The sequence below is a fragment of the Rhinatrema bivittatum genome, chromosome 2 (genome assembly GCF_901001135.1).
Source record: "Rhinatrema bivittatum chromosome 2, aRhiBiv1.1, whole genome shotgun sequence".
NCBI classification, from domain to species: Eukaryota; Metazoa; Chordata; class Amphibia; order Gymnophiona; family Rhinatrematidae; genus Rhinatrema; species Rhinatrema bivittatum.
Window position 1 is genome coordinate 486,127,053 of NC_042616.1, and position 27,237 is coordinate 486,154,289.

The 27,237-nt window shown below is 42.0% G+C and overlaps 1 protein-coding gene across 2 annotated transcripts in view; it reads left to right on the forward strand.

Moving 5' to 3' along the window:
- The window catches only part of WRNIP1 (WRN helicase interacting protein 1), a 143,802-nt gene that overhangs the window by 72,863 nt on the left and 43,702 nt on the right, over nucleotides 1-27,237 (forward strand). For both annotated transcript variants that reach the window (XM_029590536.1, XM_029590537.1), the window contains exon 4: nucleotides 22,659-22,882. In XM_029590536.1, coding sequence (XP_029446396.1) covers nucleotides 22,659-22,882 — 224 coding nt within the window. The remainder of the gene's footprint in view (nucleotides 1-22,658; nucleotides 22,883-27,237) is intronic.

Below are 27,237 nucleotides of genomic sequence, written 5' to 3' on the forward strand. Positions count from 1 at the left end.
TGCGAGACTGGAAGATTGGACTTCCAGATGGCAGATGAAATTTAATGTGAACAAGTTCAAGGTGATGCATATAGAGAAAAATAACCCATGCTGTAGTTACATGATGTTAGGTTCCATATTAGGAGCTACCACCCAGAAAAAATATCTAGGCATCATAGAGGATAAGACATTGGAATTGCCAGCTCAGTGTGCTGCGGCAGTCAAAAAAAAGCAAACAATGATAGGAATTATTAGAAAGGGAATGGTGACTATAAAACAGAGAATGTCATAATGCCTCTGTATCGCTCCATGGTGAGACTTCACCTTGAGTACTGTGTACAATTTTGGTTGCCACATCTCAAAAAAGATATAGTTGCACTAGAGAAAGTACAGAGAAGGGCAAACAAAATGATAAAGGGGATAGAACGGCTCCCCTATGAGGAAAGGCTAAAGAGGTTATGGCTGTTTAGCTTGGAGAAGACACAGCTGAGAAGGGATATGATGATAGATCTATAAAATCCTGAAAGGACTAGAATGGGTAACTGTGAATTGGTTATTTACTCTTTCAGATAATAAAAAGACTAGAGGGTATGCCATGAAGTTAGCAAGTAGCACATTTAAAACTAATTAGAAAATATTCTTTTTCAATCAGTGCACAGTTAAGCTCTGCAATTCATTACTGGAGGATGTGGTAGGGAAGTTAGTGTACCTGGGTTTGGATACATTCCTGGAGGAGAAGTCCATAAACTGCAATTAATCATGTTGACTTAGGAAATAGCGACTACTATTACTGGCATTAGTAGCATGGGATCTATTTAATGTTTGGGTACTTGCTAGGTGATAGTAACTTGGATTGACCACTGTTGGAAACAGGATGCTGGGCTTACTGGACCCTCGGTCTGAGCCATTATGGCATGTTCTTACTGGACAGGCAACAAGAAAGAAGAAAAAGCAACAGGGCATGTGACCGGGCAAGGTAATCCTAGTAGGCCCAGAGGTCGCAAAGCAGGATAGCCCAGGAGGCTTCTGAGCAAGGCAGGAAAGCCTAGAAGGCCACAGAACAAGGCAAGGAAGCTTGGAAGGCTATAGAGCAAGACAGAGAACCAAGGTAGGCTTTAGAGCAAGGCAGAAGGCCCAGATAGCCCACAAGAAAGAGGCCCGCAAAGACTACTAGGCAAGGCAAAAGGCCTGGGTAGGCTGCAATGCTGGCTAGGTCAAAGAGTTGAGTGATTCCATGAAGAGATACTGAGGGACTGGGCAGGCTGAGTTAAGTAGGGCTGGGTTTGAGGCATCAGGTGAATAGTAAGGAGGTAATTTGCGCAGCTGGGAGTTGTGCTCGCTGAGGACCCCTGATGAAGGTGGAGGCTGCATAGCAGGTGAAATTATGACAGTAGCTGCTGTAAGCACCACAGCTCCTTCAAGCTGGGCAGTGAGAACAGAAACTGCATCATAACTGAACCTGAAAGGGTGCAGAACTCCAGCTTTCTCTAATGAATCATTTCTTAGTGGCATTAACTAATTAAATAAATAAAACAGACAAACAAAATATACCAGTCCCACTGTTCCAAAGCTGACTCTAGGGAACTAGATATGAGCTAGAATTGACTATATTTAGCTCTGGCATTGGTTATAGAGGTCACTGTCCTCCACTAACCTCATTCCCTCGATCCATGGGTATGCTTTTATTCCTTCACTCAGTCTCATAGAGCTGGAAGTTTTCAAACTTGTGTTTTGTTTTTTGATGGCACTTCCCCCTGTTCCTTTGTACTTCCAGCTCAATGGGAACCAGGGCCGGGATCTGACATTGTAAGCCTCCTGGGGACTTTTTCCTCTTATTTTTGTATTCCCCCCCCCCCCCCCCCCCCACCCCTCACCATACCCAGTCTGGTCATTGGCGTAACAGCCTGAACCAAAACCCTGCTATCATGGGGCCCTGAATCTGCCCATCAGCTGTCATCTGCAAGTAATGACCATCCAGCCTGGGGGAGTGGAAGATCAGGCTCTGGGGTCGAACTGGGGACCTTCCTCATGGCAGTGCACAGCACTGTCACTGCACCACCAGGCCGGCACAAACTCATTTTTTTAAAGACATAGCAGATGCATAAAAGCATTTCCCTTTCACTTGCAGGGCGTGAGGAGGAGTTTTCAAACAGCTTGCATTAGAAAGTCTGTGAGCACATCTATTAACTTACTCTGATTTTCAAAGGGAACTTATGCGTGTACGTTGTCCTAGAAAATGATCTCACCAAATCTTCCCACATTACTTTACTTAACTCCTGCTAAAACATGTGCAAACACTTTCCTTGACAATTTGTGTATATACTTTTTTAAAGTCTAGAACTATGTGCAAAAGTCCAAACTCTGCCCCCAGGAACTCCTCTGCTCAGTCTAGTAGGTAAACTTACACACACATATGACACACATGTGTGAGTTTATTCTCATTACAGGTGGGCAGTTTTCTAAAAGGCCATTTCTGCACTTAACACTGTTTTAACTGCAGAGGTCCCTTTGACAATTACTTTCTAATAGGATAACTTTGAAACTGCGTGCAGCCCCATATACTCGCATATATGGTCGCGTGTAAATCTACGCTAGGATGACAGTGTCCCTACCCTCCTTTCTGGGGTTTGGTATTGGAGAAACCTCCTTTTTTTGGGACCTCCCCATTTTTGGGATGATCCTATCTCTATATAAAGCTTGGCTGAATATGGTCAGGGGGAGATCCTCTTAAGTTTTGAGGTGGTGTTTGGTAGGACTCCTGGCTGACCACTGGTAGTATTTTTGAGAGCTGGCATTTTTGACCAGTTCCTAAGTCTGAAAGGCGGGAGTTCCAGCGACTCATATCTATCCACATTGTTAAAGGATACTCTGGATTTTTGAAGATCAGCTGTGTAACAGTTTGGAGACAGAGGGTTTTTGGTTTTCTCCCTCTATTACATTCTAGTGAAAGAAGACAACCATCTTACCCTCTACAGGGAAGGAGTCTTGGACATTGATTCAATGAAAGAAATCAGGGCTGGAAGGGTTTGTACCATGGATAAAGAGAATCTGGCTTTTCTAATTATGATTTTTCTTTTGCCATTTATGATTTTTGCAATATTGGCCTGGACCTTATTTTTCAAGCTGAAGAAAATTCTTTTTATTGAACATCATTGCCCTTTCCCGTGTTTTTGGGTGCCTGCTTTACCAAAAGAACCCTGCTACAGTGAGTATTTTGTTCAGTGACTAAGAAGTGGATGAAAATGAGTGTTTGGAAACACCTACTATCACATTAAGGGCCCCAGAGATCTAGACCTCCTTTCTGCCGGTGAATCTTGGAGAGGGCTATGTGTGGTGTTGGACTTCTGGGAGCAGATCAAGTCTTATGGCAGAAAAGTTATCTTTTATTTATTTAATGTATGTATATATACCATTGTTCTGTAATCAATCACAACAATGTACAAAGTAAAAATAAATAGACATAATAGCAAGTTCATAAAATTATAAAATATATGACAAATAACATCAAAATAAAAACAAGCAATGCAAAAGTAAAATATTATAAAATAAAACCAGAAAGTAAGATAAAAATATTAAAATAAAATAAAAATAAACCTTACTTAATGTAATCTTGTATTTAAAAGGGCAATTATAAATTTAAAAAGATTAATTTTAGCCTGTACTGCTGTTCACCCATTGCAGAAGGTGGCCTTATGTCTTTGGTAACCTGAAAATGTCTGCTGCAGGTGCTTAGGAATGTGCACAAAAAAAGAAAAAATATCCAGTAGTCCAAAGAGTCCTTAGAACAGTCTAAAAAAAAAAAAAAAAAGAAATATGCAAGAAAACTGTAATTATAACTTTTATCTTATTGCAGAATGGACTGATATAGGCACTTCCTATTAATTGTCTCACAAGTTAGCAAGTGCATCTTTTGTTTATAAGATGGTTGAAGGGACAAAGGCCAGTTCTTATAGATCTGTGTTACTCAATAATTAACTATAATTTGCATCTTTATATAACACTAGATCAATTTGCTTTTATTGTGCGGAGACTTCTTCTCACAGACACATAGTTCCTCCTCTTCTCCCTTCATCTGGTCAGTGGTAGGAGCTTACAGCTCAAGACTCCAAGGTCCTTAACTGCCCCAGCTGGCAAGAGAAATCGGTCAGCTGCAGTCTGGCTATGCAGCTTCTGACTTTCAGAATAATGCCCTGGATCTGATTCTTCTCTTTCCTTGGAGAAGGAGCTCTAACAAGAAGTATGTTGTACAAGCCCGATACTGAGGTACACAAAAAATATAGGGATGGTAACTTTAAAATATACATACAGCGTTTATGTGCACTCTTAATTTTAAGCGGTACACGAGCAAACGTTAAGCATGTATCTTCCTTAGGAATTTGTCAGCTTTAATACGTGCAGCAAAGTGGATTTTAAAACGTGCAAGTGAAATAAATAGCCATTTAACCAAGAAGTCCACTAGTTTGCCCAGTCTGTCTCGAGGTCATCCAGACCCCTCTGTTTCTTCAGCCTGCACTTCTCCCAGTTTACCTGAATCCTAACCCAATCATTTTAGATCTGAAATAAGCTTTCCTCAGATTTACACCTCATCAAGAGCAGACGTAAATATGCCCGGGTAACAACCCAACTCATGCTGAGGGTGTGGGAATTAAAATCTAGATGTACACAAGTAAATATTAGTCCCGGCCCTGACATGCCCTAACTCTGCTCCTTTCTTCCGCATGTTGGGTTGCTCGTGCACTTGTACGCGCATAATTGGGCTGTTTTAAAATGAGTTGCTTGCGCTTGGCCAAGATACTTGCGTGTATAGGCCTTTTAATACAAGCAACTCTTTTAAAATTCACCCCATAGTCAATATAATGATTTTTCTAAAGAAGGAATAAAAGCCAAAGCCAGCCCCTCTGATTTTTGGGGTTGTGACAAGAAAGAGAAGTCTACAGTTAATGAGACTGAGAGAGAATCTGTATCGAAAGAGTGGTTCCATTAAGAAAAGAAGGAAAACTGATATAGTCTAAAGTAATTTCATGACTCATGCAAGGCCAGAGCAAGGGTATTTTTGTGCCCTAGGCAAATCTTATATCATGCTGTCTCCCCAGTCCCCGACCCTCCCCACAGAATTAAAAATTAACACATTTATAATAGATTTTACATGAAAAAGGACAAAGTAAATTCTTCTGAGGTAAAATATCACTGCTAGCATGTATGGGGGATTTTAACTGTTGTTAGGTTATGTGTTTGTTTTTATATTGTGTATGTTTAAACTGTGAACCACCCAGAACAGGTGTCTGGTAAGAAATTACTGTAAATAAATAAAATAAATGCATGTACTGTATCACCAACCAAAGAACCATGCAAAAAAGACTCTTGGAACCCATATGGTATTAGGCCTATTGTCACAAAAGGATGTGGAACGACAGGCAAACACACTATAGTAATAACCAATATAGCAGGTGTGTTTATGAAAACTGATTTTTTTTTTCCCCCAGTTGAGATCAAGAAATTATATTGGATAGGGCTAGTGCAAGGGAATTCGGCACCCTAGGTGAACCTTCAGCCATGCACATCATCTCTCCCCTACTTCCTGAGATTTTGATAATTAAATGCAACAATCATAAATAACATTCACCAGCGCCCCTTCCAAGACATTCCTGTAGTTCTTGAGCAACTTGGATGAAGTATGTGAAGTTTTGAAGCCCCTGAAGCAGTTAAATTCTATGCTGCAATGCAAAATATTGATTTACTATTTCCTGCTGCATTCAGACATCTCTAAGAAGTGGTGAGAATTCTTTAGTTCTAAATGCAATAAGAAAAATGTCTTAAATACGAGACTGTTTAGAGTAGTGTGTGACATCTGTGGTGCAAAGGAGGATGTTGATTTGAAATGGGAAATGATTATACACAGCAATACGCAAATAGATAGGGACCATTCAGCTGAATTTTAAATTGGCCATGCGCAAAATTGCCAGGCCCTGAAAAGGGAGCGGGCCAGGGGACATGGACTCAGCGCGGCGGGATGGAGGCCGACCAGCGCGCACAAACTACTTCTGCTCCAGGGGAGCAGTAAGTAGTGAAACAAAACAATTGTAAGTCTTTGGGACAGGTTCAGTGGTTGGGGAGGAGAGAAGAAAAGGGAGGAAAGATAGGTAGGAGGTTAAGGAAGTTCCCTCCCAGTCCGCTCCTTAATTGGAGCAGACTGGGAGGGAACAGGGAAGGCCCAATTTCATCGCCACGCATAATCTAATAAAATCCCCCCCCCCCCCCCCGTGCACACCGCCCGCACCTGCGCACATAAGTTATAAAATTGTTCTCCATGTGTGCGCACTGGGAAGCGAGCGCATGTTTTAAAATCTACCCCTTTAGTTCCAGTTTTTATTTTATTTTTCCCTGGAATTTCAGGGATTATTATAATGAACATAAAAAAGAGAACTTTAGTGCAAAAAAAGACTCATTTTTTCCAGTGATTTTTCTCCTGTTTTTGTTTATTATAATAAACATTGATAAATTCCAGGGAAAATAAAATAAAAACTGAAAACAAAGGACACTTTAGTGTTGTAAAGATAGTCTAACCACCGATGTGAATGGCCAACCTTTTGGATAATTACATAGATTTTCTGCTACATTCTATTACTTGACTGATGCACAGTATCTTGGATCTATTATATTAGGTGGATTTATTGATATTTTTTTTGTTGGAAATAGTCCATTGTGTTTAACTCTGTACCATGTATGTATGTATTTATTTATTTATTTATTTATTTGAATGCTTTTATATACCAAAGTTTAGCTAGCTGCCTTCACTCCGGTTTACAGATAAAACAACTTAGTACATTTTGTCAACAATTGATACAAACAGGGTATAACTGGAATCAAACCGGATAATGATCAACAAATTGATTAAACTTATGTAATTTATATCAACTTTAGAGGTGGGTTAATTTACAGAATTTGAATTATGTTAACACTGAAGGGGGGAAATATTCTTGTATCAGCTTCTATTCAATTTGAGATTCATTGAAACATACAACTAGACTATGAGTGCCTAAGCATGTGCACAAAACTGCATATAGTAAATGTCATACCAAAACAGCACTAATTCCTAGGACTCAACAGCAACAACCCTATCTATGAAAAGGCAACACTGTAAATGTTACATCAGTACTACTATTAAATATGTATATAGCACTAAAGGTGGTACACAGCACTGTACATATGTACATAAGAGACAGTCATTGCTCCAAGGAGCTTATAACCTATTCAAGATAAATAGACAAGACAAATAAGTGTTTGGGGAGTGTAAGCAGAGGTTAAAATAAAAATAAAGTTGGGGGTAGATTTCTTTTATAAATGAATCCTGAGAGAGAGTCTGAAAACTCATGAAACTAATACTTGCCTGGATGCTGGAAACATTTGGAGACAGAGAGAGAGCTGATTGGATCTGTCATAGCCCATGCTGGATCCTAGGAGCTGCTGGAAACTGTCAGCATATTGTACCATGGTAACTCAAGTATTGCAGGCTAAGCTGACAGGACAGATGTTGCAGTTGGGATTCCAGAGAGTGACAGTTATGAGAGAGATGAGCAGAAGGGTTTGTATGTCCCAGCCCTACCAGAGCCTGCCCAGCCACTTTGAAAAATAATATAAATCACAAAGAGGAAGGCACACACTATATATATATATAGTATATGAGTTTGTATGTGTGAATGTCTTAAAGTATTTTCATTGTTATAGTGAATTCCAGGTAAGAGTCAGAATAGTCAGTTAATTTGGTAAGAAGAATAATTCTGGCTGAAGCGTGGGTAATTTTGGTCAGCCATTGATGGCAAATTCATACACTTTCTTAACCTGAGAAACATAATTCTGAAGTGAATTTAAATTCACATCAGAAATACCATTGGGCCAGATTTTAAGAATTGTGCACGGGCGTAGATTTGTGTGCGCAACCCGGCGCGCACAAATCTATGCTGGATTTTATAACATGCACGTGCAGCCGCGCGCATGTTATAAAATCCAGGGTCGGCGTGCACAAGGGGGTGTGCACAATTGTGCAACCTGCGCGCGCCGAGCTGCACAGCCTTCCTCCGTTCCCTCTGCCCCCCCCCCTTACCTTTAACTTAATAGTTGTGCCTGCCTCCGGGCAGGCGTAGGTTGCGCGTGCCGGCCAACGGCTGGCCCACGATCCCGGGCACAGTGGAAAATGGCCGCTGTGCCTGGAGGCTCCGGTCCCGCCCCTGCCGCGCCCCCTTTTTCAAGCCCCGGGACATATGCGCGTCCTGGGGCTTGTGCGCGTCACCGAGCCTATGCAAAATAGGCTCGGCGCGCCAGGAGCGGGTTTTCGGGGTTATATGCGTGTAATATACGCCCATAACCTTTTCAAAATCCACCCCACTGTGTGTATATCTGTTATATTTCTGTTTCTCTGGTATCAAGAGAAACAGCAGAAATTAAAATCCAAGAGAGGGGTTTATTTCCTGAGAGAACACCTGCTATATGGTAATAAGATTTATTGTGAAAGGAGAAACAGACATTTTCAGAATTCTGTGACAAGGTCTCTGACAAGCTAATATTGGGTTTAAGGACCAATTTGTGTAAACTGCTGGTCCATTGGCTGGTAAGGTAAATGAGTACCAGCATTACACTGCAAGAGCAGTAAGCAACAAAACAAACAAAAAAAAGTGGGAGACCGGGTTTAGGGGGTGGGGAGGAGAGGAGAAGAGGGAGGGAGTATGGGTAAGGGGATAGGTAAGTTCACTCCAATTAAGGAGCAGACTGGGAGGTGACTGGGAGAGACCCGATCTAGTTGCCGTGCCCCCCCCCCCCCCCCCCCCCCCCGCTGCGAACATCACCCGCACAGGCGCGCGCAGATTATAAAATACGGTGCGCATGTGTGTGCGGCCCACGGATTTTATAACATGTGTGCGCCAAGGCTTGAGGAGAGAGAAGGAAGAAAGGTGAGGCAACAGAAGAAAGAGGAGCATGGGGTGGGAAGTGGCAGAGAGCAGTGGAGAGGTGTCTTGTTTCACCTTTCCAGCTTCCACCATCTTTCCTCTCATGTCTCTCTCTCTCCTTATATCTCTCCCTCTTTCCTATATCATGTTCAAATCCCCTCCTTCGTGCGAGCGATTAGATATGACACGTGAGAGAGCTTTCTCAGTCGCAGACCCACGCCTCTGGAACTGCATCCCCGAAGATATTAGACTGACACAAAACACAAAGGAATTCAAAAAAACAACTGAAAATATATTTACTGCTGCCTTCAATATTAGCTGACTACCTTTCAGCCATATCTAATTTAAATAATAAGTACTGCTAATGAATCTATAACAAAGTATGGAGAAACTATTAATACGCTATTTTTAATTTTTGTCATAACATGTATAATAGTATTGTTTTTAACTATGTATGTCTCATTGTAAACCGCCTTGACGGCCAGATCCTGCCCATAATGCGGTATATAAAAACTTTTTAAATATACATTTTATTCCGTTTTTTTTAAATTATTATTTCCTGTATGTACCAACATTTTGGGTATTATCTCTGCTTCTGTTTTCCTTTCCTTCTCTTCTTTGTTGCCCTCCCCCAACATCCCCACCCCTCCACTTCTGATTTTTATGATCCTGGTCTTTGATTTCTCTGCAGGAGTGAGTTGAGTGGTGTGAGGTGACAGTGGTATTTTGACTAGTTCCCGAAAATAAATAGCCAAGACATTAGGTGTTGCGAAAGCTCCATGTGTAAGTTTAGATTATTTCTTAGATGTTTTTGTTTACGTGCTATCGTGGTGGCAAGGAAGCAGCAAGCAAGGGTTCTAATACCATCCTTTCTGTTTTTATCTCCAAGCAGCTGTGGGTAAACAGGTTTACCTCAGTGATAGAGGGTGCATGGCAGAGCCGCCACCTGTGTTCACTGCCATAATATGCTGTGTTATTTTGAAGACTGGCAAACTCTGTGGCCAACTGTTTTGTAAGATGAGCCAGGGCCCTGGTGGAAAGTTGGAAACTAGGTTAGTGCTGTCATCTGTCAAGTTTATTTATTGTACATTAAAAAAGGAGCTACCTGGTGGCAGGCAAGCCACTGCTGGAAGGATAGACATAGGGGAATAAGGCAAAATTCTGCCACCAAATTTTCCATTCAGAATAAATAAATGTGGGTGTGAATTACAGCTGTTGCTGCTTGCCTTCACTTGTAGGAGCCTGTTGGACTGTGCACCTTTTTGTACTTTGCATGTTTTTAATTTTGTGTTAATATCTTTTAAATTCTATCCAAAATTATAAGCTTATACATATGTGTATCTAATTATATAGGTGTGTGTATATATGTGTGTATAATTTTTAAAAAACTGTTTAGAAATGCAGAGGTAGTAGTTGTTGAAATGATTTACCTCTTTAGATGATTTATGACAGTGGTACACTCAACAATATAAATAGATTTCTTACTATGAATTGATTGAAGTGGACTGTGTAAACGTTTTTGTTCCAGCAACCATCAGACATGAGTCTGGGGAGGGCTGGGGCAGCAGAGACAGCTAAAGATAATAAGGGGAAAGACCCCAAAACTGGTTTATTAGTCTTGATACTGGAAATATGTAATTAGAAGAAAAGGGGTCCTATTTTTGTTCGCCTGGAAGTTTCCTTCTGCTCCTACTGGACTTGTAACTAATGGCTATGGCTCTTTATGCCTCCATTCTCAATTACCTGGAATTGTGCTCACATCGCAGTGATGGTGCTTTGCCAGGTGCCTGCAGACTGTAGTTCATCTGAATCCTGATTCTAGCCACTGGTTATTGCCATTATACGATGGCTTAGATTCCTTTCCCCAGGGACTGTGAATGCTGCCTCTGCAGCATTCCTAACTGGCCTGGGGAGAAGTCAGGCCGAGGAATCATACCCAGGCTTCCTGTGTACAGCATCTCTATTGAGTCACAGGGCCAACCGTTGTTAATCATGGTCATGCATAATATCATTGTTAGCAAGAATGCTGCGCGATAAAATACAAATGAAAGAAATAGGTCAGACCAATGGTTCATCAAGCCCAGTACCCTGTTTCCAATAGTGGCCAGTCCATGCTGCTTATGCCGAAGGATAAGCAGTGGCTTTTCCCAAGTCTACCTGGTTAATAATTTATGGACTTCTCCTCCAGGAACTTGTTCAAACCTTTTTTTTTAAACCTGGCTATACTAACTGCCTTTACCATGTCCTTTGGCCATGAATTGCAGAGCTTAATTTTGCATTGAGGGAAAAAATTCTTTTCCCCGATTTGTTTAAATGTGCTTCTTAGTAACTTCATGAATTGGAGAAAATTCTTTTTCATTCAACACACAAACTCTGAAATTTGTTGCCAGGGGATGTGGTTAGTGCAGTTAGTGTAGTTGGGTTTAAAAAAGGTTTGGATAAGTTCTTGGAGAAGTCCTTTGCCTGCTATTAATCAAGTTGACTTAGAAAATAGCCACTGCTATTACTGGCATCAGTAGCATGGGATACTTGGGTACTTGCCAGGTAATTGTAGCCTGGTTTGGCCTCTGTTGGAAACAGGATGCTGGGCTTGTTGGACCCTTGGTCTGACCCAGTATGGAGATTTCTTATGTTATCATGGTACTGAGACTTGTGCTGTTTAACATATTCATAAATAATCTGGAAAAGGGAATGACAAGTGAGATGATCAAATTTGCAGTTGACACAAAATTATTAAAATTTATTAAAACAGAGAATTGCGAGGAACTGCAGAAGGACCTTGTAAGTCTAGCAGACTGGGCAACTGAATTGCAGATGAAATTTAATGTAGAAATATGCAATTCAATGCACATAGGGAAAAATAATCACAGCTACAATTACATGATGCTTCTGTATTGGGAGTCACTACCTAGGAAAAAGACCTTAGAGTCCTTGTGGACATTACTTTGAAATCCTCTGTTCAGTGTGTGTCAGCAGTCAAAAAAAAACAAATAGCATGTTGGGAATGATCCAAAAAGGAATGGAGAATAAGATGGAAAATATATTATTACCTCTGTATTTATCCATGATATGACCACACCTTGAGTATTGTGTGCAATTCTGATCGCCCTAGCTACTCATGGGGGAATTCTGCACACAAAAACTTAAAATTCTGCAAACTTTATATTGGTCAACATAACACAATTTTTAGACCTATTATCATATCTCCTCTCAGCCACCTCTTTTCCAAGCTGAAGAGCCCTAACCCCTTTAACCTTTCTTCATAGGGAAGCCGTTCCATCCTCTTTACATTTTAAATTAAATAAGAAAAAAGTTAATACTTAGAGATGCAGAATTTCCCTAGAAATTTAACTGTAAGAGTTTCCCTTCCACTCGCTCTCCCTACTCCCCTGGCCAGTTTGCCCTCCCAGGCCCCAACTCTTTCACCTGCCAGTATCTCTTCCCTCCACCTCTAGGCTCAACCCCTTCCACTCTATCGCCAGTCCCAGAGTTTGACCCCGTTCTCAGTACTGCCCCTCACACGGGCTCCCTCTGTCCCTCCCTCTCTCACACACATGCTCCCTCTCTCTAGTACACATACAGACACTCTCATATAGGCTCTCTCACACACACAAATCCCCTCATTCAGGGCCCTCTCTCTTGCATACACACCCACACAAGCTCCCTTTCTCATTCACACATACATCCTCACACAGGCTACCTATGTCTCTCTCTCATGCACCCCTTCACACAGGCTCTGTCTCACACATACACAATCTCTTTACACAGGCCAGCACGCTCACATACACACAATCCCGTTTTCATACACACCAGCTCCCAATCTCTCTCACGCATACACACTCCTTCACAATCTCCTTATATAGGCTCCCTCTGTCTGGCACCCACACTCAAGCATCCCCCCCCGCTCTCTCACTTCTTATGCTCTGTCTCACACCCCCCTGCTCTCGCTCTCTCTCACCCTCCCTTCCCCTCTCTCACACTCACACACACTCACTCTCACCGAGGTCTTCATCTTTGCCACGAGTGGAGCACATCTTGCAGCACAAGGGGGCCTTCACATTCACCGCAAGCGGAGCGCCGGGGCTTTCATCTTCACGTGCTCCATTAGTGGCATGCCAGGGTCTCCTCTGCCATTTTCTGCACAGAATTTTGCAATTCTGCATGGGGGGGGGGGGGGGGGGAAATTCTGTGCAAATTCTGTGCTGCGCAATAGAGCAGAATTCCCCCAGGACTAGCCCCAGCTCAAAAAAGCCATAGTGGAACTAGAAAAGGTGCAGAGGATAGTGACAAAAATGACAAAGGAGACAGAACATCTCTTCCATGACGATAAGCTACACAGGCTAGGACTCTTTAGCTTGGAAATGTGGTGGCTGAGTTGGGGACAAGATAGTTCATAAAATCATGAGTGGAGTGGAATGGGTAAATAAAGGATGGTTATTTACCCTTTCAAATAATGCTAAAACAAGGGGACACGCCATGAAGTTAACAAAACAAATCATAGATAGTACTTTTATATGTGGCACACTGTCAAACTGTGGATTCTGTTAGAGGACATGATCGAGGCAACTAGCATAGAGGAATTTAAAATGAGGTTTGGACAAGTTCCTGGAAGAAAAGTCCATAACACATTATTAGCCAAGTAGACTAAAGAAAGCTATTGCTGTATCTGGAAGTGAGTAACAGGAATTAGATCTACTTTATGGGATTTACTAGATACTTGCGACCTGGATTGGCCACTGTTGGAGACAGGATGCTGGGCTCGATTGACCTTGGTCTGACACAGCATGGCATTTATGTTCTTATGTTCGCATTTACCTATTCTACCCCATGCATGATTTTATAGACCTATTATCATATCTCCCCTCAGCCACCTCTTTTCCAAGCTGAAGAGCCCTAACCCCTTTAGCCTTTCTTCATAGGGAAGCCGTTCCATCCTCTTTATCATTTGGGTTGCCCTTCTCTGTACCTTTCCTAGTTCCACTATATCTGTTTTTAGATGCGGCGACCAGAATTGCACACAGTATTCAAGATGTGATCACACCATGGAGTGATAGAGGTATTGTGATATTCTCAGTTTTATTCTCCATTTTCCTTCCTAATAATTCCTAATGTTCTGTTTTGAGTTTTTGACTGCTGCTATACACTGAGCCGAGGATTTCAACATATTGTCCACAATGATGCCTAGATCCTTTTCCTGGGTGTTGACTCCATATGGAACCTAACATCCTGTAACTACGGTTGGGATTACTTTTCCCTATGTGCATCACTTTGTACTTGTCCACATTAAATTTCACCTGCTGTTCCTGCAATTTCTCACAATCTGCTTGTGTTTTAACAACTTGGAATAATTTGTGACATCAGAAAATTATGACCTTACTCATTCCCTTTACCAGATCATTTATAAATATGGTAAGAAAACACTGATCCCACTATAGATCCCTGGGACACTCCACTACTTACCTTCCTCCATTGAGAAAATTGACCATTCGATCCTATTGTTTCCTTTTTTTTTTTTAACAGTTCACAATCTAGAACAAAATAAGGGATTTTGTCAGGAGCCTCCTGAAAATCCGCTATATCTTCCAACTCACCATTATCTACATATTTATTAACCCCTTCAAAACCAAGTGTAGCAGATTGGAGGGGAAATACTTCCTTTGGGTATATCCATGTTGATTCTGTCCCTTTCAACTATGTCTATCTGTTTGTTCAGTAATATTTTTGTTTTTTAGAATAGTTTCTACCATTTTTTCCCAACACTGACATCCAGTCTGGCTTACCCTTGGAGCCCTTTTTAAAGATGGGCTTTACTTTGCCTTCCCTCCAATCTTCAGATACAATAAATGGTTTTAATGATGTTACAAATTACTAGTAAGAGGTCTTTCCTAACTCTGGGGTGTATACCATCTGGTCCAGGTGATTTGCTACTCTTTAGTTTGTCAGTTTGCCCTGTTGCATCGTTCATCATGATTTGTTTTAGTTCCTCACAATCTTCACTATTAAATACCGTTTCTGGCATAAAAGAGTTGTGCTTTGGACAGGACTACAGTTTACAGAATGCTAATGGAACAGGACTGGTCTGCAAAGTTTAATATGGGATGGATATGTAATGTAATATGCAGTGCAGTAGAAGTTATTCCAGTTACTAAAAATATTAGTAGCATTATAAAAATGCTGTTACTGCTAATATCATTGTATCAAAATCTATAGTTTCTGATTTAGAAAACGTTTTACCTTGTCTTGTACATATGCCACACAGGATAACTTTTTAATTTTTTTATTTTTCAGACTCTTTTAGAGAAATTCCTTATTTAAAAGTATATTTGTTTTCGCCATGGACTTTGCTGCTGCTGTTCCATGAAGGAAACGGCGGTGAGCCATTCCCGATGCAATTTCAAGGGCTGTGTCCAGCCTCTTGGAACGTTATCAGGTACGGGAGGGGGGCGACGCCAGAAAACGCCACCCACCATGCTGTAACCAGGTACTGGGAACGCAGTTGTCACACTGTTTCTATTCACTCCACTGGGAGTTAGTGTGACAGTGGAATGCAGCATGTTGAGGTCAGGTACGGAAAAGCATCTGCTCCAAGCGCCTCGGGTGATGGCAGGCAGCATTCTCCCCGTCTGTGCAGTATTGAGCCATGTCAGGGACCACTGGCCAATCAGAAAATCTTACAGCAAAAAATGTCTGAAATACGGTAGATAAGTCTCCCCGCAATGGGGAAAAATTTTAAATTGGAAAAAAATCCTGTTAAATATTACCCCCTTTGCTGCCCTGACAGCCTCTTTGGCAATCGCTTTCACACACATTACACAATCACTGAGTGTCTAAAATGTTTTCAGGGAAGTTGTCCAAAAGTGCATCTAGTTTTATCCCTCTTTCAGTTCTCTGAGAGTATCCATTTGTTACATTAGCCATGCCCTTTTCATCCATTTCCTCAGAGAAGGTAAGTCAGGGTCTCCTAGTAAGCATTTTCTGAGCTATTGTTTTCTCTTATTTGCCTCCCTTACTAGTTTTAGTTATTGGGTGTTATTTGATGTCTACTATTTTGAAATATTATTGATAATTGGGAAATTTTATAATTTTTATGAGCGTTTCATTCTATTCATCAGCTGTTTTGAAATATTCTTTTTAGTAGTATTATTGTTGATGGTTTATATTCCTTGATTTTATTGTTTTGAGGAATGGTATTTCTATTTTTCCATTATTGCCTGAATACAGTCTGGCTTGTTGAGGTTTCCTGTTCATTTCTGTTTACACTTTATGGTCTCTTTTTTTCTGTGTTTGGTGAGGGTCTGTCTGTGTTCTGCATGTGTGACTAAGATGAGGTAATCTGCTAGGATGTAGTTTCTGTGTAGGGATCTATAGCAGCCTGGCTTGATCTGTTTTCCTTATAGGAGCTATATTGATGTTTAAGGTCTGATATAATATTTGCGGTGGTAGTTAGTACTCTTTTATTATGGGACGTTTACAAATATTGGGGCCGATGCAAAACCGTGCACTCAGCCAAGTATACTGTTTAATCTGCGGTTGAACACACGATTTGGATGCGTTTCATAGCCCCTTATGCTATAAGGGGATTAGCATGTCCAAAACCCTGCAAAACTAATAGTGTTCATCACATGCAAATGCATATTGATGAGGCTATTAGTTATTCTCCACGAATCTGAAATAACATGTGCGAATGACTCGCAAGTTTTTACGCTCAAAAATGAATGCCTGCCCAGAGCAGAAATTTAATTTCTGAGCAGCTCAAAAAAGTGTACAGAAAAGTAGAAACTACTGCTTTTCTGTACATCTGCGACTTAATATTGTGGCGATATTAAGTTGGAGGAAACAAAAAGATGAAAAAAAATATAAAAAAAAAAAAAAAGTGCCAACGGTCAGGTTAGGGAAACAGATGCTCAATTAACAAGCGTCCATTTGCCTAATCCGCTGACAGCCACTTCTCCTGGGTGCTCGTTGCCATGGTAGCGCTAGGGGCACACGTTTGTCACTAGCGCCTCCTTGGCAGCTCGACCCCCTCATTTACATATTGCATCGTGCACCCAGGAGAGGTGCCTGGGCACGCACTAGGAAAGCGGGCGCTCATTTATTGCATCCGGCCTCATTGTAATTGTAATTCAGTTTACTCTGGGCTTTCTGAGGGCAGATCCCAAGCCTAACATCCATTGCAGTAGGCCTAATGCCATATGCATTCTGAGTGTGTTTTTTTGCAGGGTTGCGATATTTATACCACAGAAGACTATACGCTTAATGTTCTTTACATGTAAAATTATTATAAATGCAGAATTTTTAATTGTGTGTGGTGAGGGCAGGGGGACACAGACAGAAGGCTGTAAAGTTCACCTAGGATGCCTAATACCCTTGCACTGGCCCGAAGAGTGTGCCACATAAAGAACCTCCAGCATTCATCCATCTCCCACTTCTCCAGGGTAAAATGCTGGGGGGGAAATGTGGGAGGCAGGTCTGAGGGTTCCTGGTAGTATGGCAGGGTTTCCAGCTTCCTAGAAACATTATCACTGACATTCTGCCACTCCTCTGGAAATTCTGATCCCTGCTTTCTCCCTTACGCAGCTTTTGAAATCACCGAAAGGCTTGGCTGTACCCTGGCTTTAGGGGGGGCGAGGGGAGTGCCATCTCCTCCCTCCCCTCAGGCAGCTGATTGCCTTGAGCTGCTCCTCATGGAATCGATCAATCTTTCGGGATCCTGCCAGGTACTTGTGACCAGGATTGGCCACTGTTGGAAACAGGCTACTGGGCTTGATGGACCTTTGCTCTGACCCAGTATGGAAAATCTTATGTTCTTAATATGATGTACAGTAAAATCAATAACCCAAAAATCAGCCACCATATCATCTTAACCACCCTCTCAACCAGTTGACCAGTACATATGCCAGGCATTCGTGTTTTTCATATTGGGTCACAACACTATCCTCTCTTCTTAGGATAAGACCAATTGAATCCGCTCTGTCAGGACCTTTTTCACCACTACTCAGTGGCTTGTCCCTTGTGTGTATTTTGCCCAAATAAGTCCAATATCTATTCCTCACATCATGCCCTTTATTAAACAGTTCAATAATTGTAAGGTTAGAGTCCCCTTCCTGCAGTGCTGCAAGATCCACAACTGCAGCTTCGGGTGCCTTACTACAGAGACAGGCTCCTCCACCTTATTTTCTAAAGCACCCTCTGTAGCCAAAGGATGAGCTTCGTTGTTCATGTGGACCTCTACACCATGGTTCACAACCTTTCATGACTACTCTACCCCTTTCAAACATGTTTTGTATATTCTCCGGTTCACAAAAAATTCAAAATGTATAGTGCATACTATACGTTTGGTTTTCTCTACCTTGATTGTAAGGTGATTTCCCCTTGATCTCTTCTCTGCTTTCATCTTGTCTGTCTTCTAACTTCATTTGCTGGTTCTCCTTTCCATTTTCTCTTTCCTTCTATGATTGTCATCTTTCTTTATCCCTCACAGCTCTCTCTCATGTCTTTCTTTAATCTCATTTCTTTCCATCTTTCTTCTCTTAACTATTTCTCTCTGCTTTGCCTCTCTCCTTCTCATTTCTTACCTCATAGGAGCTATATTGATGGTTAAGGCATGATATATTTGCAGGGTTGATTTTTTTTATGGTTATGGTTTTCACTATTTGAGGGCTGGCAGTTAGTGCTCTTTTAGTATGGGAGGTTTACAAATCTTGTAATTGTAATTCAGTTTACTCAGGGCTATCTGATGGCAGAGCCCACACCCAACATGCATTACAAGAGGCCTAATACCATATGCATTCTGAGTGTTTTTTGGGGGGTTTTTTGAGAGTTGTGATATTTTTACCTTCATCTCTTCATTTCTGCATGGTTTTAGCCTCCATATACCAGACATAAGACTGAGATATTTTAGAAATGTAGTAAAATGTTTATTATAGGAAAATAAATGATTGCCAAATACAATAGAAGTGTCTGGGGAGGATAAGCATAGACTCTGCAAGTTATCAGAAGTCCTTAAGCTCATCCTTGCCTATGTCACAATCTTACAAGGCTTATATACATTTTTTTCTAGTTACCTTTGCCAAGTATTCATCATTTCTAAATATGTCATTCTAGCTGGCTTCCTTTCCCTAGACCACCTGCACCCAAACATTCATTCTCTTTCTCTTTCTTTCGTGTCCAAATGTTAGCACAGAAGGGGAACAATCTTCCCACGGCTTGTTGTAAGACATTGATCATCTCTTATCAATGTCTGCACTTTCCTTTGCAGTTGGTTTACACGCAGACCACACATATATTGTATGTGAGCCATTCCTATCCCTTCACTCCTCGCTGACTTAGGCCCATATCCTGTAGTTGTAATTAGCTTCCTCCCTTACAGCACACAGCATGTATTTGACATGTGCTGGCACAAACTTAGTAGGGTCTAGCTCAGCAGTCCAGCAGTCAGAATTATACATTTCCCACCCTTCCACGTCCCCATTTTTTTCTCTTTTGACACCCTGAGCCCCTCCCTCTTCCCATCTCAATCTTTCCATCTCCCTGACCCTTTCCTTAAACTTCCAGCCGTTTCCAGCCTAGTCTTTCTTTCTTTTTTCTTCCGCACCTCCCTGCCTTCAAACTTCTTCGCTGATTCTCTCATACCTCTCCTAGTTCTGCATTTCCCTTTCTCCCTATCTCTTCATATCTCCCATCTTCCATTTTCCTTTCTCCTTATTAGTCTTTCACCACCCCCCATCAACCAACCTTCCACGTCCCTTCTCTCTCTTCATCTCTCCCCATCTCCAAGCACCACCCGCACCCCTTCCCCTCCCCCCTAGTCTCCACTCTTTGCTCTCATTGTCTCCCTAATCTTGGCTCCTCTCTGTCATGGCAGCTGGAGAGCAGCAAAAGAACAAGCACAGGAGTATCGGGATCATGAGAAACTGCTAGCTGTACAGCTAAAAGCAGAAATAACCAGTACCACAGGGGATAGCAAAAGAGCTGTACTTTCTGTCTCCATGGCTGCTTCCTCTTCATCCTACCCTTGCATAAGCTTCATTTCTGATCAGAAAGCCTGTGTGATAGGAAGACAGGAGAAGAAGAGGCAGCTGGGGGTAACAAATCTACAATACTATCACTGTAACCTGTGGTTTCTGGTGTCTCGGATTTTGTTCTGTAGCCAACTGCCTTTCCTGCTTCCTTGTGCTAGTGATGGTAGCCCTGGACTACCATTTCCTGTGCAGCAGCAGTAGTGATGCTACTTGTCTTCAGGTTACTTCTTAAGGTCGGAATATGGCATCTGATAGGGAACCCATATCTCCCATTTGAGGTTACTGCTTTGTGCAACAGGGTAGGTGGGTACTTTCCACAGTTCAAGTTCCCTCTCTCAGATGGTGGTGGTGGTGGTGATGGGCTGGTCGTGTACAGTTGACAGGCTTCCAAGTATCCCCAGGGGTACATGTATGCCTCGCCGAGAACCACTGTTTGTCATCCCCTTTTTGGTGTGCTTTTAATACAGTGCCTGCAAATCTCTCTCATGCATATTCATTCTGGATATGTTGAAAACCTGACTGGTTACTTGTGCTTTGAGGACTGGTTTTATATATCAGTTTTCTGGTTGGTATCCTAATGTTTCTCACCTGCTGCATCATTCTTCACAACGCGTTATGGCATTAACGCACACGTAAAATGCCTTAACGCATGTGATAAGTGCCATAATGCATGGCACAATGCAAATTTTTTAAAAGGGAGGGATTGGGGAGGAGTCGGGGTGGGATTTCCGAAAAAGTGGGCCGGCTTCGCAAAGTGCGAAGCCATAATGCACGATATCGCACAATTTTAACGCCAAAAATAACTACACCTTCTTCAATAGTGTTAAGCTGTGCGATATCGTACGTTATGGCTTCACACTTTGCCAGCCCACTTTTTCAGAAATCCCACATCTCCGGCCCTTCCCCACTCTCCTCCCACATCTCAGGCCCTTCCCCAGCCTAAAAATGCCCAAAACGGAATTTGCGAAAAAATTGCAAATTACATTATGGGCATAATGCACAATATTGCACAGTTTTAATGCCGAAAATAACTACACCTTTTTCAATAGCGTTAAGCTGCCTGAGATGTGGGAGGAGAGTGGGGCCTGAGATAAGGGGAGAGGGAGAGGGGAGAGAGCCTCTGGGGGTGGCACCAGAATAAGCAGCTATTTATGCTATTATAAGAGGCCCACCTAGTAACTCGAGGTGAGGTTTAGGTGGTAGTGTTAGGGGTTAGGGGCCACTTTTGCATGCAGAGTGAGACGTACGAACAGAACAGTACACTCTTGTGAAGATTTGATGTCCTTCGGAGTGAGGAAACTCACTTGTGCAATGTTCTCTCAACCTAGCTTGATGTTACCCAGGTAGAGAATCCATCAAGGTAGGTTGAGAGAATATTGTACAAATCTCATTGTTGTGTGAGTTTCCTCACTCCGAAGGGCATCAATCTTCACAAGAGTGTACTGTTCTGCTCGTACGTCTCACTCTGCATGTAAAGGTGGCTTCTAACCCCTACACTACTACCTAAACCTCACTTCGAGCTACTAGATGGGCCTCTTATAGAGATATAAATAGCTAACTACTACAAGGGCCTTGTTGATAGTCTCAGTCTTGCTCTCGCTCTCTCAGCACTGGATGCAAAAAAAAAGTTGGATTTATTGCACTGCAATAATACTGATTTGAAGCGGTAAGTTACCACATGGTGCGGTAACTCCAAAATTTCCCTAAACACACTCCTTTTTCTTAGCGCAGGCATTATCATAAGAACATAAGAAATTGCCATGCTGGGTCGGACCAAGGGTCCATCAAGCCCAGCATCCTGTTTCCAACAGAAGCCAAACCTCTCATGAGGCTTCTAAGAAAACTAAGGAAACTAAGAAAACACTACATCTAAGGAAACTAAGAAAACACTGCATCTACCTGTTCACCTTTATCCACATGTTTATTAACCCCTTCAAAAAAAAAAATGAAGCAGATTTGTTAGGCAAGACTTCCTTTGGGTAAATCCATGTTGACTGTGTTCCATTAAACCATGTCTTTCTATATGCTCTACAATTTTGATCTTGAGAATAGTTTCCACTATTTTTCCCGGCACTAAAGTCAGGCTCACTGGCCTATAGTTACCCGGACTGCCCCTAGTGCCTTTTTTAAATATTGGGGTTACATTGGCCACCCTCCAGTCTTCAGGTACAATGGATGATTTTAATGATAGGTTACAAATTATAACTAATAGATCAGAAATTTCATTTTTTAGTTCCTTCAGTACCCTAGGATGCATACCATCCAGTCCAGGTGATTTGCCACTCTTTAGTTTGTCAATCTGGCCTACTACATCTTCCAGGTTCACAGTGATTTCATTCAGTTCGTCTGACTCATCACCACTGAAAACCATGTCAGGAACTGGTATCTCCCCAACATCCTCATTAGTAAACATGGAAGCAAAGAATTAATTTAGTCTTTCTGCAATTACCTTATCTTCCCTAAGAGCCCCTTTAATCCCTCGGTCATCTAATGATCCAACTGACTCCCTCACTGCGTTAAGACGTTTTGATTAATCTAGAGGCTGGTTTGTTAGTAAACCACATTTTCCTGATATATTGAAATATTTTGTAGAGACGAGAGCTTACTGTGAGAGGGACTTTTGAAAGGACAAGACTTCCATTATTAAACTGAGAGAGGCCCTGTTTAACTACAGTTGGTTTTTTTTTATAATATATCTGGTGCGCTTGTATTGCAGACCCACTGTGTACATTGAAGAGAAGGCGATAAGCACGTTAGCCCACCTCTGTGACGGCGATGCAAGGACCGGGCTGAATGGCCTCCAGTTAGCTGTGCAGGCCAGATTAGCGACAGAGAGAGTAACTGAGGACACAAAGGACGCCTCAGAAAATGAGATTTTAATACAAGAACAGGACGTGAAGGAGGGGCTGCAGAGGTCCCATATTCTGTATGACAGGGCAGGTGAGTAGCTCTCCTATGTATATACTTCCTAGCACATCCTAGCTTCTGATGCCCTTCATTTTTCTGTTCGTGCTGCTGTTAAATTGGTTACCTGCTGCTCAACTGGCCCAGTAAAGCAGTGATCTAAATAACTGATGTTTCAAAGTGTATAAAACCCCAAAAATAGGAAAGCAGTAATTGCTAAGGAGTGAGGCGTTTAATGACATAGTTCATTTAGAACAGGGGTGGGCAATTCCAGTCCTCGAGGGCCGCAAACTGGTTGGGTTCTCAGGATATCCCTAATGAATATGCATGGGAGAGATTTGCATACATACTGCCTCAGTTGTCTGCAAAGCTCAGCCCCAACATCACATTCGATGATACTCTGTCAAAATCCTCTATTGAACTGTCCCTGTAAGCACCTACCTTAAACCTTCTCATTCATGGCCTTGCTGTCTTAACTCAAAGCCTCTTAATTGATTTTACTGTGTCTTATCTGCCTTGACTAGGCTTTAAGCTCCAAGGAGTAGGAACAATCCATTTTGTGTCTCTATATAGCATTGTTTACATTTGGTATGCGTTATGATTTATATAACTATTGCAGTGTAAGCTATTTCTGGGTTCATGCTGTAACTGAATACTGATACTTTCAACTCACAAAGCACACAAAAGTGTGCTGAACTTCCACAGCACACAACTTCTCCTACCTTATTGATAAAATAAATTTTGCTATATTGAATGCTATTGCATACATTTTTCTATACAGAAGGAAAATGTGAGGGGGCAAAAGGGGGGTTGTTAGTCTTGCTTTAAGTATGTTGTTCAAAATGGAAGTGTTCAACTCTTTGCTCTCCTGTTGCTTTGAGTGGAGTAATTTGAGTCTATTTTTGTTTGGTTTTTTTGTTTTGTTTTGTTTTTTATATCTTCCATAAAACTGAAAAATGTTTTGTTGAGCAGAGCTTTAGGTGGATCTGTCATCTCTTCCACTCTGGCACTAGCATTGTCATGGAAGTGTGTTTTGTTTTGTTTTTTTAACTATCTTTATTGAAAGAAGAGGGGTTCTATTTCTGACCAGACATTCCCTCCAACCTTAAACTAGTGGAGAATCTGAAGACCTTGGGCATTCATCTGGAAGGGAAGTGTAAAGGGGCAAAATGGGGATGATGACACTGTTTATTCTAATACCAATGAAAGCATACTATGTGTGGCAAGTCCCTCATTTGTGCAGTTAGCATCAACCAGAGGGGCTATGGGTCCAGGTCCAAGTCGGGATGGGGAGGAAGCTATCTTTCACAGATTCTCCTGCCATGTGGTATCACCATGCCCTGATTCTGCTTGTTATGACACCTTCCCACCAGCAGAGGCCTCTGATGAGCTCTGCTCCCAACTATCTGAACCACCATCTTACTGATTACCTGACTCAGCAATTCCTGAACTACTTAATCCAGCCTTGCCAGTACCTCAATGCCTCTTCATGGAGTCACTCTTAGCTCTCTGTCCTGGCTATGCTTACCTTGTTCCATGCCTTGTGGCCTTTGGACCTGCTCTTGCCTTGTGGCCTACTCAGGCCTTTCCTTGCCTCGAGGCCTCCTGCTCTTACCTTGAACCTTGCTCTATGACCTACTCAAGCCTTTCCTTGCCTTGTGCTATCCAGGCCTCCTCTCATCTTGTGATTTGCCTTACGGCTTATTCAGGCCTTTCCTTGCCTGTGGCCTTTGGGCCTTATGCCTAGTGGCCTTACAGGCCTTCTGCATTGCTGCCTTTAGGTCTCCGTGTTTTCTGTTCTGTGTTGTCTTTGTCTAGTCTTGTCTGGTCCTGTCCTTGTCTGGTCTTTTTGTGTCCTGCCCAGTCCAGTTCCCAGTATCCATTCTCTGCCTTGCCATTGCCTTATCTTGCCCCAGTCTGTATCCAATCTCAGTCCCTGCTCAGCATCTAGTCCAGTCTGTGTCTGTATCCAGTCCTAACCTGTGCCCAGTATCCAGCCCTCAGTTCCTGCCTGTGCCTGTCCAGCCTTGCTCAGCCTCGTCCAGTCTGCCTTACCATGATCCAAAGCCAAGCCCTACCGGCACCCAGAATGAAAGGGCTTAACCTGCAGGGGGGGGGGGCTAGCCAGGCAGAAGATAAAAATCAGTCCAACCCTGTGGTTCTGCCCTGCTCCTGAGGGGGGCGTTCCCCAACCCCAGTCAGCATGGCGCTATCTTCCTAGGCCCCTGCCATGGTCGGTCAGTCACTACCTAAGATAAAAAAGCTCAAACTCCAGCTGGATAATTCCTACTGCATGCAAGAGGGTGCAATATAAGAGCAAGGAAGCCAGAATTAGAAAAATAGGTAGAAAGAAAAAAATCAAACCAGTGTCCATCCATTCAGTCAATGCACTGGGCAAAGGGGGAAAAAAAGAGTCCAGATAGTGTTCAAAAGAACCAGTTTACTTTAACTTAAATAGGAGAATCAAGGCCAAAATCACAAAGATGAAAAAATATCAAGAATATTAATACAATAAAAACAATGGTTTTCGTGTTCATTTTTTATCTTCTCACTATTCTCCTTCTTTTTCACGACCTTCCATATCAAAAATATTCTCCCCTTGTAGAGTAGGATAACTAGAATGGATCTGCAGTATAAACTGGGGTGAACAGATAGAAATGTTTGAGCTTGGGATATTTTCAAACAGGGTGCCAACAAGTCCAAGAAAACCTCCCAAACTGCAGTCCAGCTCTCAGAAGTCTCCTCAAGTCTTTTGAGTTATCTTCTAAATCAGGTGAATTCTTCTTACCCTGGCTGTAACTAATCGCTTGAGCAAAAAAGAATCTTTGATGCCTCCTTTTGGGACACAGAGGGATACCCTTCCCTGGGGACTGATCAGTCTCTTTCCAAAATTCTTCTCAAATGCACTATCACTCCTTCAAGTCACTTAGACCCCCAGGGATGAGGCCATGACCACCTAGAGCTCCTCTCCTTCCTAATGTCTCTTTCCAGTCTTCTTCCACCCACTAAAAGACTGAGCATGCTCATGGGGACTTATATATCCCACACAAGCCTTCCCCAGAAAGATGGGGGTTATAGCAAGGGGAGGAATTCTGAATATCAAAATCCCCTCCCACTGCCCATTGCTGGAAACAGTACATGGGAGCAATTAGTAGTGACTGGCATAGTCCCATTACATATGTTTAATTATGTGCATTGCCTTGAACCACTATAATGACAGTACCTGATCCCCCACTACAGTTAATATGGCACCTGGAGGGTGGAACATTCTGTACTTTTTGTATTGAATTCCACAACAAAATAAAGAAACATTAAATAAGTACTTTTTGAAAAAATGTTTGTTTGGATTTGAGATTTGCAATATAGTTAGTGTATATATGCAAAGAGAACCCTTCCTGCCGACACTTATCTTGATTGCCAAGTCCCCAAGCTATCAGAATATAGAAATTATATGCCATGCTGTGTCATGCACTATAGCAGTAGTTCCTAATTCACTCCTCTCATACGAGAAATATGTTTCGGGATGTCTGATTTTGGTACGAGCTGAACGAGTGCAGTGGCAGCACCATGAATCACACATGCTGGGCACTTGTAAACTTTAGGCGGAGGGAGATGGAGAATGTGAGAGACTTACATTCTTCGGATTAAGCTAATCTCTTGTAGCACTTTATTTTAAACCCAAGAATTGTGGCATGCACTTGCTGGTATGCCATGCGAGAAGCAAAAAGGAACTAGTAAGTGTGCTGTGAGAGGGACCCTTTCTAGCAGGCCAAATGCAGAATAATTGCCAGATCATTTCTCAAGCCTCTGCAGTTTTTTTTTTATCAGCCTTTTAACACTTCCTTTTCCTCTGCACTTTGCATTCTGCTGATTTTGTGGGTTTGATCAGCATGTGGACTGTCTTGTTGTTCTTTAAACATGGGATAGTTAGTTGTAGGGAGCCTAAGGTCACAAGAAAACAGAATAAAGGAATTCTGTCTGGCAAGCAAAGTTACTCCATAGAAAATCTTCAAGCAATAAATAACAATTTGGGGGGGGGATAGGAGTTTGTGCAGATTTTCCACAATTTCCCATTTATTGCCTATATTTATAGAAAATTGTAATCCTTGCATCTGTTATAACATTTTCTATAAAATTTTAGGTCTGAAGGTTGCTAGCCCTTCATGTATTGTAGTGAGCCTTGTAAATTTGCCCAGGGTGTTCAGTTATATAATTTGATTCGTTGAGCCGACCCTGAACCACTGTTCCCTGTAAGCCGTGCCCGTGCACACAAGAAATCCCAATATTATTTGCATTATACTAGCTTGTAGCACACAAATTTGAACTCAGTTTATAAAAAGCTGCACAAAAGAAAACTTTTATGCATGCAGCCTTTAAAAAATTAAGGCCGG